We start from the raw sequence: 14,973 nt of genomic DNA, 5'->3' as shown, positions 1-14,973 counted from the left end.
TCTCTTTTTCTCTTTTTCTCTTTCTCTTTTTTTCTCTTTCTCTTTTTTTCTCTTTCTCTTTCTCTTTTTCTCTTTTTCTCTTTTTCTCTTTCTCTTTCTCTTTTTCTCTTTCTCTTTCTCTTTCTCTTTTTCTCTTTTTCTCCTTTTCTCCTTTTCTCCTTTTCTCTTTTTCTTTTCTCTTTTTCTTTTCTCTTTTTCTTTTCTCTTTTTCTTTTCTCTTTTTCTCTTCTTTTTTTCTCTTTCTCTTTCTCTTTCTCTTTCTCTTTTTCTCTTTTTCTCTTTCTCTTTTTCTCTTTTTCTCTTTTTCTCTTTCTCTTTTTCTCTTTTTCTCTTTTTCTCTTTTCTCTTTTTCTCCTTTTCTCTTTTCTCTTTTTCTCCTTTTCTCTTTTTCTCCTTTTCTCTTTTCTCCTTTTCTCTTTTCTCTTTTTCTCCTTTTCTCTTTTTCTCCTTTTCTCTCTTTCTCTCCTTTTCTCTTTCTCTCCTTTTCTCCTTTTCTCTTTTTCTCCTTTTCTCTTTTTCTCTTTTTCTCCTTTTCTCTTTTTCTCCTTTTCTCCTTTTCTCTTTTTCTCTTTTTCTCCTTTTCTCTTTTTCTCCTTTTCTCTTTTTCTCCTTTTCTCTTTTTCTCCTTTTCTCCTTTTCTCTTTCTCTCTTTTTCTCTTTCTCTCTTTTTCTCTTTCTCTCTTTTTCTCTTTCTCTCTTTTTCTCCTTCTCTCTTTTTCTCCTCCTCTCTTTTTCTCCTTCTCTCTTTTTCTCCTTCTCTCTTTTTCTCCTTTTCTCTTTTTCTCCTTTTCTCTTTTTCTCCTTTTCTCTTTTTCTCCTTTTCTCTTTTTCTCCTTTTCTCCTTTTTCTCCTTTTTCTCCTTTTCTCTTTTTCTCTTTTTCTCCTTTTCTCCTTTTCTCTTTTTCTCCTTTTCTCCTTTTCTCTTTTTCTCCTCTTCACAAATTTTTAAACAGTTAATAAAATAAAAAAAAAAAACATTTTTTAGTGTGTGTGTGTGTATGTGTGGAGGGAGGGCCTTTTATTCATATATATATATACTAGCAGGAGTGCCCAGCATTGCCCGGGTGTGTGTAGGGGGTGTAAAAAAAAAAGTTGTAGTATCAAGCCGAGAGGAATCAAAACAACAGTAGGCAGAGGTGAAAAAAAAAAAAAAAAAAATGGTAGTAGACAGACAGTATGTTTATATGTTTGTACATTTGCATGTACAGGATTCCCTACTAAATTGTTTAACCAATCATTCTGAATTTTAGAACACGGCTGCTAAGCATAAGGGATCATAATGTGGGTTGTATTTAGTTTAATTTCCCTTTATAGAAAGGAGCGGAAAATTCAGACACCTTCACTTTTTGTGAAATTTGAACAACGGATATTAAACATCAGTTAATGAATATTCCCCAATTTAAAAAAATTTTTTTTTCAATTTTAAGACTTTTAGGGGGCATAATGTTGGTACAACTTTTCATTTGAAAATCAAAATATTTCAGATTTACATTAAATTTGATTTGATCATTCAGTACTAATTAAGCAAGATTCCTTTAATTTTTTTTTTTTTTTTTTTTTTCCCATAATCTGAAAAAATTGGTCAGCCTTGTGTCCATTTGTTTTGTCCCTTAACTGTGCTTTTTCTCAGGTGTATTTATGAAGCCCTATGTCCAGCATTGTCCTCGGGAATACCTTGAGACCGCTGTCCTACCGTTGCTTTCCAAGCTCTGTCCATATATGTATCAGGTGAGACTTTGTTTCTTTTTGTTTTGTTTTTCATGGAATTTCCAGTGAGAAAAATAATTGTTTGAAATTTGCCAATTTATTCATATCTTTTGGATTTTTCGGATTATTGCTCTCATCTTGAGTGTCAGTTTCACAACATTTCAGTCAATGTAACCTCCGACCTTCTTTAGGTGTATCTTGTCAAACTCGGAGAATTTGAACGGAATATCAAACAGAATCCTTTATTTACTCCACGGGGTAACATGCTCTCGTTCCATCAGCAATGATTGGATAGATATCTTAAGTAATTCGCAATTGTACGTTTTTCGATTATCCACACAATTAAAACTTCAACGTTTTTTTACAATTGATTTTTCCAAGTTCTCTAACATTCCCAAGTTCGACAAAATACACCTGTAGACCGAAGCATGAAATTTTGTGGTGACAATGAGTCGTGAAGACGATGAGCATAGTGGTCGGCCATCGGATGTTGACAACGATCTATCGAGAGCCTTAGTTAAAGCCAATCCATGCACAATTGTTTGAGAATTGGCTTCTGAATTAGACGTAATGTATACAACAATTTCCAACCAAAGAACTTCCTTGTCAACCTGATAAAATGAAAAAAAAATTGGATAAAGTAGTGACATATCAGATTGTTTGTGGATTAATATCTTTATTCTTGTGTATAGATTTATTGATTATATCTTTATTCTTATGTATATATGTATTAATTATATCTTTATTCTTATGTATATATGTATTAATTATATCTTTATTCTTGTGTATATATGTATTAATTATATTTGAAATAAGAATTCTTTATCTTTGGCACAATTAATGTTAATAATTGTATAAAACTTTTTGTCTAATTTTTTTTTTTTGTGTTCCAGAGGTTGAATAAAAGGTGGGAGCAGATAAATGAACGTTGCCAAGACAAGTAAGTTAATTGAATTACCAAAAATCTTGGGGGGGGGGGTCTTGAATGAATCACCAGTGTTTAAGGTTAAGAGCCACTCAACAGTAACTGATCAGATTTAATGATGAAGAATAATATGAGAAGATTGAAAATGATGAATGGAATGAAACAAATTTGACATTGGTTTTGAAGATGGTTATGAAAGCAATCCCATAGATGGAAAATTCTATATAGAAATCTCTGTTCAAAGAAATTCTGTAGAGATATATGGTGTTGTAAGAGTGTTATTATTGGGGGGGGGGGGATAAACACTACAATAAGTTTTTTTTTAAACTTGTTTTTGCAGACTTTACATATCTCCATTTCTTTTTATCTAATTTTATTTTTTCATCTCCAAATCCTTTTTCATTCTCTACATAAAAAACTTTACAACGGTTTTCTTTGGGAACGTAGATTTGTCTCTGAAGAGTTGTTTAGTAGTCTGCCATTATTCAACAAAACTTGTGTAAGACATACTTCATAAAAAAAACAAGAACTTATGAGTGTGAATTAAATATATTTTCTGATTTTGGAATAACTGATATATATATATATATATATATATATATATATATATAACTGTTTAATTTACTTACATAAAATTAATATACGAAAGTATAGATTTATGCGTAAACTTTAAGTATTTACTTCAAAAGTGCTCAATACGTAGGTAGAGCTAGTTAGTAATTTATAAAATATATATGGCGATTAAGCTACACTGAATATTCGGCGTTTCATCCACTCTAGGACTCCTCAGGCTTATGAGCGAATTCTGTGGTTGTGGGTTAGGGTTAAAAACGGTAAACAACCAGAATTCGCTCATACGCCTGAGGAGTCCTAGAGTGGATGAAACGCCGAATATTCAGTGTAGCTTAATCGCCATATATATTTTATATATATATATATATATATAATAATAATAATAACTTAAGAATATAAAGCATTTATTACATTATCAAGTCAATAAGGGTTACAGAAAAGGGAATAAAGGAAAAACCTTTTTAGGCCAGGGCATTTTGAAGCTAAATGCTTCTTGTCAGAAGAAAGCCGGCATGATGAAAATAAAAAGACAACACCAACTTTGAAAACATTCAGATTAGAAATGGAAAAAAATTTTAAGATTAGAATTGGAAAAAATTATTTTTTAGGGGGCACTGATGGGGGGTAAAAGAAAGCAGTGATAGAAAAGAATGATATACACGCAAACACATAATCAAATGATTGTCCTGTTTTGACCACAGAGTAACTACACTAAAATTATTAGCTCTTTAATCACATATGCTACCAGATCAGGCTGTCTGAAGATATTGGCTTTCTGACTTGAAATGCTCCAAACATTGATGTTTTTTTTTTCTTTGTAAAACTCTATTATATTCTGCAAAGCTCAAAACAAAAACAATTTCCCTCTACAAAACAACCAAACTAAACACCATGAATAAATATTTGAAAATATAAAGAACTTGTAGCCATAAAAACTTATCAAAATGACCGTATCCAGCATTAAATAACCTGAAAAGGGTGGACATGCTTTAAAACAAAATGACCAAACCAATTAATCAGTTAACATAAAAACTCACTGCCAAGGAATTTCTAAGTTGAAGAGGTCATAATGCATCAGCAATGCTCACAGTGCCTTCTCTCGACTTTGATTGCAGCTCTGGTCTTGCAAAGAAATAAGGCTGAACACCAAAGTCAGGATCTATCAGGCGCCTGTCCATACTATTCTTTTTTTATGGTTGCGAGACTTAATCTATGCAGGCAAGTGACCTACACAAATGGGATGTACTCAACGGTCACTGCATACGCCACATCCTACTATGTCTGCTGGTAGCACTTTATCTCGAACAGTGAAGTTTGTGATTGATTGCTGCAAGATCCACTCCCTATAAAAATCTCTCCTGCCAGATGTCTTTCTTGATTCGGTCACCTCCTTGTCCACGAAGTCATCAATCCAGCACCACCAACAGTCTAGAGGAAACAGTGTGGTGATCAATTAAAAATGGGTTTAAAGGCTGAATTGATTCTAAATCCTCATCTTTATGGAGTCCATCACTGGGACTGCAAAAGGCTTGCACTCATAATGGAAACAGCCTTGGATCACCGTGCCTGGTCAGCCAGTGTTCAAGACGTGGTAAGCAGCTTGTTGATAAGAGTCAGCCCAACCAACTCAGGGTGAATGCCACAACTTTTACCGTGATGTCATAATGTATGTAGAATTTCAAGTAACTCGCAATCTCAACATGGAAGCTCACCTTTTAATGAAGAAACCAAATTCTGGATGGTCAAACCCTAAACTAGATATTGTTTAAATCTTCATTTTTTTTAAAATGATTTTCTGTTTTTCGTCATAATAGCGAAAATCAAAATATTGAATTTTAAGTAAAACCGATATCTGCTTGTCATGTCGTAGTAATGAACATATCCAAAAATGATGAAAGACGATAAGGTACAAAATTAATTATTAATGAAAATCGTGTTCAAAGACAATTAGCAGAAAATTAGGTTTTGCTAAATATTTACCTCCCTTTTTTAAGTTTTCAGAAAATATTTACCTCCATTTTTGTTACGATTCAGACTTTCCGATTTCTTTTTTTTGTTTTATAAAACTTAATTTTTGCTAATTGTCTTCAAAAACTTTTCATTAATAAATTTTTTTACCTTATAGTTTTTCATAATTTTTTGATATGTTTAATTCTGTGACATGACAATTAAGTAGATACCATTGGCTTTACTTGAAATTCAATATTTGGAATTTTGCTATTATGACGATAAAAGAATTTTTCATTTCCTCATTTCTATCAGTCGACTGGTGCTACCAGATCAGGCTGCCTATTGGCTTCCTGAGACGAAACGCACCTACATTGATTTCTGTTTTTGTTTTCTATTCTCTTTTGTAAAACTTAATTATGTTCTACAAAAACAAAATAAAAACAACAGCCCCCTCCCCTTCCCCCCCTCCTTTTTTCCTTCTCTACTTCCCGGTTGACCCTGTCGGCAGGGCATTAGAATACGCCGACTGCCCCCCTGCAGAGGGTAAAAGTCCCTCAACGGGGCTACCTGTTGGCCGTGGGTGCCAACCCGTGATGCCTAGGAAAAGGATCCTGGTGGCTGAGCAACCGATGCCTAGGGAAAATAAAGGTACCTGTAGCAACACTCTACTTTGGCCTTGTACTAGGCTAGACGGGCGGTTGGAGAGGCCCGATCCAACCAATCGGCTAGTCATGTCAAGCCCTAACACTTACACTGAAAATGTCAATTATAACATCTAAATAAAATTTAAAAAAAAAAAAAAACTTAATCCAAAGATAATACATTTCATTACTACAAACATAGTCAAACCAGTTAAGTGTTAGAAGGCGATGGCAAAGGCCAATCAATTGATGAGACAAAAACCACACAACTGCTCCCTAACGAACGTTTCTATCAAACTGGGAAAGAAGAAACTAAAGGAGGAAACAGGAAATGATGGAACAAACTCAATCAATTGAGTATATCTCTTTTGTATCCCTGGGATGAAAGGGCGAATGGGTTTCCCCCCTAACATCTCCCAATTTCGGGCTCCGAGGAGGGTGGGGAGCAAGAGAGATGAAAATCTAAACAAACTTCTATGGATATAATAAACCCAAACAAAAAACCCAGAAATCAAACCCACTCTGACGTAACCAGCTCAGACAGTGAACAAGAATATAACTATGAAATAATTGATAAAGAAAAATATCCAAGATTCATAGTAATCGAAACCTTTGGAGGAAAAAAGATCAGCGATCTATCTCCATTCTTAATTGAAAAAATTCTGTCTCAAAACAGCAACCCAAAAACAGCAAAAAAAATGAAAAATGGCAATCTACTTGTCACAGTCGACAACTATAAAGACGCAAAAAACATCTTAGAGATGGAAAAATTCCATATCTATAAATGCAAAAGTTATGCTCATGAAAGACTAAACACATCAAAAGGTGTTATAAAAAGCTATGAATTAAGCTTGGCTACAGCAGAAGAAATAGAAAATGCCCTAAGAAAACAGGGAGTAATCGATCACGTCCGAATAAACATAAAAAGGAATGGTCAAACCATACCTACAAAAACCTACATACTAACTTTCAATACACCAAAAATTCCCAAAGAAATAAAAATCGGATACACAATAGAAAAAGTAGAACAATATATACCAGCCCCTCTGAGATGTTATAAGTGTCATAAATATGGACATAGCAGAGAAGCATGCAAAGGACAGAAAGTATGTGGAAAATGTGGCTTAAAAGAACCTAACCATACTGAAAGTGAATGCCCAAACGAAACGAAATGCCCAAATTGCCAAGAAAAACACCCAGCATACTCTAAAATATGCAAAATCTACACAAAAGAAAAAGAAATAGCCGAAATAAAATACAAACAAAACGTGCCCTTTCCTGAAGCAAGGAAAATAGCAAGCTCTCGAGAAAAAATAAACACTTACGCAGACATTACAAAAACTTCAAAACAAACCCAAAACCAAGACCTACTTAAACTAATCTCCGAACTCAAAAATTTAATTGAAACTTTAAAAACTAACCAAAACGAAAACAAGAAACAAATATCAGTATCTTTGAAAACTCAGTCAAATGATCTAAAACAAGTCCCAAAGAACAAAAAAGAACCCGAACAACAAAAACCACAAATAAACCGTGAAAGATCCAAATCACGTACAAGGACAAAAGCAGAAGATAAAAACACAATATCTGGAAAGATGGAAACAGAACGGGAAAACACAAATCCTCTTTCCAAAAACCAAAGTAAACAAAAAACAGAGACAATATTAATCGAAAATGAAAACAAATTCGAATTGATTGAAATCGAGAGTCACAGGAAAAAATCTAGCTCCAAAAACAGAACTGATCAGGAAGAGAAAATGGAGACTGAGGAACCAAGCAGTTCAAGTAAACACAAAACAAAAACCACTCAAAACACAACAAACCAATAGAATAATAGATATAAAAACCCAAACAGAAAAAAAAAGGAAAAAAATTAATAAATAAACGAACTTACTTATGGAAATGAATAAAAACATAGTGGAACTGCAGAGGCATAAAACCAAACTACGAAGAAATCAAACATATAATAGCACAATATGACCCCAGCATAATTGGTCTACAGGAAACTCTTCTAAAAGAAACAGACACCATCAACTTCAAAGGATACCACATCTACAATCAAACAAACAGATCACAAGCAGATAATCGACCCACAGGGGGCACTTCAATTATAATAAAAAAACAGATACCACATATAAAATTACAACTCCAAACAAACCTACAAACAATAGCAATTAAAGTTACACTTCACCGACCAATAACCATTTGTTCAATATACATTCCACCTAAACATAAACTAAACAAAACCGAAATTGAAGATCTTATAACACAACTCCCCATACCTTTTATATTAATGGGGGACTTCAACGCCCATAACAAAATGTGGGGAAGTGAGAATATTAATCAAAATGGGAAAACCATTGAATCATTACTGGAATCACCTGAAGTAACTATATTCAACAACAAAACACACACATACCTTCACCCAGGCACAGGAACGACATCAGCTATCGACCTAACACTATGCTCCCCCACAATATTTATGGACTTCCAATGGGAGGTACATAACGACCAGTGTGGCAGCGATCACTTCCCAATTTTTCTCAAAACCCAAGAACCTACAACAGAAGAATCAAAACCAAAATGGCAAATTAATAAAGCTAACTGGACTGAATTTAGCAAACTTTGCACAAATCTAATTAATCAAGAAATAGTTAACAAACCAGTAAACGAAATAGCAACCAAGACAATCCCAAAATCTTCCACCAAACCACACCCAAAATCAACGCCATGGTTCACAATAGAATGTAAGCAAGCAATAACCAACAGGAAAAAAATGCTAAAACACTTCAAACAACATCCTACAAAACCCAACCTTCAAAAATACCTACAAGCACGAGCAAAAGCACGCTATATTATAAAAAAAAGCAAAAAAGAAACCTGGCAAAACTATATTTCCAAATTGAACAACAACACGCCATCAAAAAAAACATGAGAAATAATAAAAAAAATAACTGAAAAAAACTTGGAACACCAATAAATAATATAAATACACCAAATGGTAGACAAACTATAGACAAAAAAGAAATAGCAAACATAATCGCAAATGAATTCAGCCCAAACTCATCATCCAACCACTACTCCCCCAAATTCCAAAAATACAAAAACAACGCAGAAAAAGAAAAACTCAATTTCACATCCAATAACAAAGAATACTATAACACCTCTTTCACTATAACAGAACTAAAAAATGCAATTTATAAAAGTAAAGATACAGCTACTGGTCCAGACGACATCCACTATCAATTTCTAAAACACATGCCAGACACATCTCTCAACATTCTCTTACAGATAATTAACAAAATATGGTGGACTAACAATTTTCCAAAACACTGGCTCGACTCCAATATCATCCCAATTCCTAAAGCAGGAAAAGATCACTCCAACCCTACCAATTATCGTCCTATCGCCTTAACAAGCTGTATATGCAAAACAACAGAAAGGATGGTCAATACAAGACTAATGTGGCATTTAGAAAAATATAATCTTATTTCTACACACCAAAGCGGATTTAGACAAAATCAAGGTACTAATGACCAACTTATTCGGCTAGAAACATATATTCGTAACGGTCTAATAAGAAACCACCACGTGGTCTCAATCTTTTTTGATACCGAAAAGGCGTATGACACCACGTGGAGATATGGAATCTTGAAAGATATTCATAATATAGGAATCAGAGGAAACCTAGCAAAATTTATCCAAGAATTCCTATCCCACAGAACATTTAAAGTATGCTTAGGAAATACAACATCAGATCAACACACACAAGAAACAGGGGTACAACAGGGTAGCGTACTATCTGCCACCCTTTTTCTAATTAAAACCAACAGTATAATCGAAAATGTTAACATGGGATTCGAAAAAACACTATTTGTTGATGACTTTTCAATAATTTACTCATCACCAAATATGCCAACTATTGAAAGACAAATGCAACATTGCCTTAACAAAATAGACCTTTGGGTTAACCAAAATGGATTTAAAATGTCCAAAAGCAAGACCACATGTATCCACTTTTGTAGGAAACGAAAATACCACCTTGACCCACAGCTCAAACTAGATGGACAACCAATACCAGTAGTACAACACACCAAATTTCTAGGGATCATTTTAGACAACAAACTAAACTTCAAGGAGCACATTAACAAATTAAAACAAAAATGCTTAAAAGCAATAAATATCTTAAAAATAGTATCAAAACTAGATTGGGGAGCAGATCAAGCTACAATGCTCAAAATATATCGCTCACATATCAGATCCAAACTGGATTATGGTTGTGCCATATACAGCTCTACTTACAAATCCTACAAAAACAAACTACTAACAATACAGAATCAAAGTTTAAGACTCAGCCTGGGAGCCTACCGAACTTCTCCAATGGAAAGCCTTCATGTAGAAGCCCAAGAACTACCCCTGCACTTAAGATGGAAAAAACTAGCGTTACAATATGCAACAAAACTACAAACCAACCCCGAAAACCCAACATACAAAACTACCTTCAACTTACAATGTACAAACTCTTATTCAAAGAAACCAAAAAGTATACCCTCCTTTGGACACAGAATTAAAGAAATAATACATCAAATCAATGAAAACCCCGACAATATAATTACTCAGAAAACAAACGACAGACCCCCATGGACATTACACAAACCAGAAACCGACATAACACTTACTACTTACAAGAAAAACATTACAAATAATATAACAAACAGAAGCAACTTTGGAGAACTAAGAGAAAAATATGCAGAATACATAGAAATATACACCGATGGGTCTAAAACTATAAACGGAACAAGCGCAGCATGCACAGATGGACAAAATCAATATCAAATAAGACTGCCCAACGAGGCTTCAATATATACAGCCGAACTGCAGGCCATCAAAATAGCTCTCAAACACATCAAAGACATCAACAAACAAAATACATATATATACAGACTCCCTATCCTGTATCATGGCCCTTGAAGTAAAATCTAAACATCCTTTTATCACAGAAATTATACAAGAATACAATGAAATAACTGAAAAAAACAATAAAAAAAATTATAATAGCCTGGATACCAAGTCATGTCGGCATTCCAGGAAATGAAAAAGCAGACAAACTGGCTGAAGAAGCCACAAACCACCAAATGGAAAAAATTAAAATACCACACACAGACCTAAAAAGAAAAATCAACGAATATATAGAAAACATGTGGCAAGAGGAATGGAACAAATGCACTGCAAACAAATTGCATGAACATCAACCAATAATTAAAAACGAAAAACAAAATTTTTAAAGGAAGAAGAGAAGAAATTGTACTAAACCGAATAAGAATCGGACATACAAAATTAACTCATTCCTACCTAATCAAAGCGGAGGAAACGCCAAATTGCACACTCTGCAACCAACAACTAACAATTAAACATCTACTGACAGAATGTAGAAAACACAAACACACTCAGAAGAAATATTTTAAAACAACAAACATTAGAAAAGTGTTCCAGGAAGTGGAACCCCAACAAATCATAAACTATTTAAAAGAAACAAATGTATTCAAACTCCTATAAAGCAAACAAGTAAAATTCAGTTTAGAAAAACAAATCTCTTACAACTAAAACAATTTTTCAGAAAACCTAAAACATCTTGCTTCAAAAGATAAACTTTTTCAAGAAACTTAAAAAATTTTTACAAGAAACTGAAAATCTATTATACCAACAAAACTTTTTTGGCATTAAATGACTCTTAGAGGTTGAAATGCTGTTAAACAAATACACTAACTCACTCACTATCAGTCGATTGATGGCACAGCTCAATAAATCAAATATGGCCTTTGTGTGTGTATGTGTCCCCCCCCCCCCCCGAAATCTCAATAGAATATGATGTTCCAAGATTTGACATGACTGTTTCTTTATTTGAACCAGCAAGTAACACTGTCACTCCTTTATTTAAAAGTTCTAGTGCAGATGAAGACAAAGAAGTTTTAGAAGATCAATTAACGAGACAACTGACGAGAGAATACCTTGAACTTTTAGGTAAGTTTTCAGATTTGTTGTTTTCCCTTAAAATGTTTTCTAGTCGTTTTTATTTTTATTGCCTTCTTATCCAGATCTCAATTTTTATTTTTCTATCAATCAAAAATATGGTTATTACTAGGGCTATGACAACAGCATATTCTTTTCCTTGTTTTGACTCTCAGGTATATATCCATTGATATCTTATGTTTTTATATAGAGTGATGTGATCCTCGGTTGATTAATTGTGTCTGTGTCGGATATATACTCGAGAGTTAAAACAATGAAAAGAATATGCTGTTGTCATAGCCCTAGTTATTACCTAGGACAAATAATTTTTTAAAAAATTGTTTTTTTCATGTAAATTTTTAACAGTTTTAGCTTTTCTTTCATTATTTCCTGCCTTTTCTTTTAGCACCCCCCCCATGTTTTCTCTTTGCCTCTCTTCCCTCTCCTGCCTTTCCTCTTTACCTCACACCTTTCCTCTTTATCGGCCACCCACTCTTACCTTTCCTCTTTTCCTCGCCTTTTTTTCACCCTCCCCTGTCTTTGTTCTCATCCTCTCCACTTCACTTTTTTCATTTTTTTTTTTTAAATTAGAACTATTGATAAACATTTTGAACTGATCATCATCAAACGCATCGTTTGCAGGTGTCGTGTGTATGAATCGTAAGTCTGAACCTGAAGAGACTTTGGATGACATGGAAGTTGTTCCTCAAGGGAGCCAAAACAAAGATGACAGCCTCAGTGAACTTGGGCAAATGTGTATGAGAACGGTCGTAAGTATCGAATAGCGCCACCAAAAACTTTGGAGAAAGAACCTGCATTTTTCTTGTCACTAACCCTCCTTCCTTAACATATCGATTCTCTCTTAATTCCTCTTTTTCTCTATTTCTTACCTCTTCTGTTTTAATCGTGTTTTATCAATTTTTTTTTTCACCCCAGGAAATTGCTCGTGCAATCGTACTCTGCGTTTACGAAGGTCTTGTCTGGAGTGACAGTTCCACCTGTCATAAATGCATCAACCTTGCGTGGCCACTACTCAAGCAGGTACAATAACACATTCTTCCTTTCTAGTCTAAAAGCTTCCTACGTTTAAATAATAATCCGTTCTGCCATTTTGGTTATCATGGATGGGGCATAGATTTCACAATTCCATCTTAAAAACGAATCTTCCCTCATCCAAGCTTCTATTGAGACTCTTTTAAATTGACAACTGTCACTCTTTATCTCATATGTTTACGTCACATCTGATTTATTATTACCACTTCCTTTCTCACGAACTGCAGCTTATTTCCAGACCCTGCAGAAGTTGAACAAATTGGGCTACAAAACGTTCTGCATGAGAAATGCTTAAAAAAAAAAACTAAGCGATATCAAAAATGCATTTAGCGACTTGATCGTCACCGGAATGCAAGATTTTTTACTTTACTGTTATAAATACACTTGTTTTTAGTTGGCAAAAGTGTATGTATTTTGATGGTGCTTATTTCGATCAATAAATTTTTGTTCGAGCAAAGATATGTTCATTTTTTTAATTTAAAAGTTAAAAATCAAAAGAACTTTCTCGTCAACCTAATATTAGTTGCATTATAGGTGTGACATCATCGACCCTTTACATGCTAAGGTCCACATCTACATTCGGCCGAGGCCAAGTTCGTTAGTTGAAATCAGTTCATCTTTATCTGCCAGGGCCTGGCTTCCACTGTGTCCAATTCTCAATTATCACTGTCATTAACTCTATCAGCAACCATCGCAAACCACTTCCAACCGGCATAAAACGCAGTCAAGCCTAAAAAAAACTAATTCTAAAAATATCTGCTCCTTTTGTTTCCATCATCTGCTACACCTTCATTACAACCCCATCTCAGCTCTCCTTTGTGTACCTTGGTGAACAACTTACTATACATTTGTTTTATTGATAAACCTATTTCCTCTTTTGTTATATTTTTATTTTTTTATTTCTCAACATTTGGGGAGGGGACAGCGTCAATGGTATCACAATTAGATAGAGGTAATCACGGAAGCTTAAGTTTGATAAACCCATTCCTAAAAATGGACAAGAGCAGCAAATAAAAAATTAGATGAAATGTAAATTTTTTTTATATCTCGCCGAAACTGGTACTGTATTTATCCCGAAACAAATACAAGAGAAGTACCTTGGTAAAAAAAAAAAAAAAAAAAAATCTGTATTTTGCTTTTATGAACCTTAAGAAAGCTTTTGACAGTGTGCCAAGAGATATTATCTGATGGACGTTGTATAAATTAAGTGCGAGCGGTTGGTCGGTGAAGGTTGTTCAAACAATAAGCGAAAATACTCAGTCATGTTAGAATTAATGGCAGAGGTTTTGCAGAACAAGAGATTTCGATTGTATGGTAACGTTGAAAGAGTGGATGAGTTCTTGAGGTTTGATTGAGAACGGTTGAATAGCAGGTTCAGCACATAAGAGGAAGTGATAAGGATGAAAAAAAAAAGTGGGGGGGGATAAAGACCTGAACCAAAATAGGTTACTTTGAAAGTTATTTTTTCCAAAAGCTATCAAACAAATTCCAGCATGTAAAATGGATGTTAAACCGCTGATGATGAATGCATTCGTAAACGCGGTTAGTAAACTGTAACAACTTGTTCTGTTTTCAAGATGAGGATAATTTGTGTTCTTTGGACTGCTGTTTTCATCTTGGATTTTATTCACATGTGCCCAACAGTGTTCGATGCTTGTTTATGGTTAGATTATAGCAGTAATTTAAAAAAAAAAAAAATGTTTTTTTAGCAAAAAAAAACAATATTACTTACATAATTATAATGTTGAAAATAGCAATATAACCAAAATGATGAAATTTAATCAAATAGATAATTTTTTATATGTAATTTTTACAGAAAATTGCATATTTTGCTGTTGTGGTTCATACTTATAGTCAGAATAGTGCCAAAAACAAATTGAATTATCTCCCTTGTTTTCGGACATTAATAACGGCCATCAATGGATATATTATTTTTGAGATGACATTTACTTAAGTGATATTGTTTTTGCTTAAAAAATTTCTGTTTTAGTCAAACTGTAAACAAACATTCAGTATTCTTATATATCAGTTCTTTTTATTTTTTTATTAATGTGATGTGCAAACATCCACAAACATGAGCTGTGTGAGAAATAACTTTGCATAATTTGATGAGAT

General features: G+C 33.8%; 1 protein-coding gene across 1 annotated transcript in view; it reads left to right on the top strand.

Moving 5' to 3' along the window:
* Positions 1 to 14,973, top strand: part of LOC145256483 (exportin-5-like) — a 127,232-nt gene that overhangs the window by 97,384 nt on the left and 14,875 nt on the right. Inside the window, exons 24-28 of the mRNA XM_080115428.1 lie at positions 1,631 to 1,728; positions 2,601 to 2,647; positions 11,738 to 11,817; positions 12,448 to 12,575; positions 12,742 to 12,846. Of these exons, the coding sequence (XP_079971554.1) occupies positions 1,631 to 1,728; positions 2,601 to 2,647; positions 11,738 to 11,817; positions 12,448 to 12,575; positions 12,742 to 12,846 (458 nt within the window). The remainder of the gene's footprint in view (positions 1 to 1,630; positions 1,729 to 2,600; positions 2,648 to 11,737; positions 11,818 to 12,447; positions 12,576 to 12,741; positions 12,847 to 14,973) is intronic.

The sequence above is a fragment of the Euprymna scolopes genome, chromosome 32 (genome assembly GCF_053919585.1).
Source record: "Euprymna scolopes isolate OS-2025 chromosome 32, ASM5391958v1, whole genome shotgun sequence".
In the NCBI taxonomy this organism is placed as follows: Eukaryota; Metazoa; Mollusca; class Cephalopoda; order Sepiida; family Sepiolidae; genus Euprymna; species Euprymna scolopes.
This window is presented reverse-complemented; position numbering and strand designations above follow the sequence as displayed.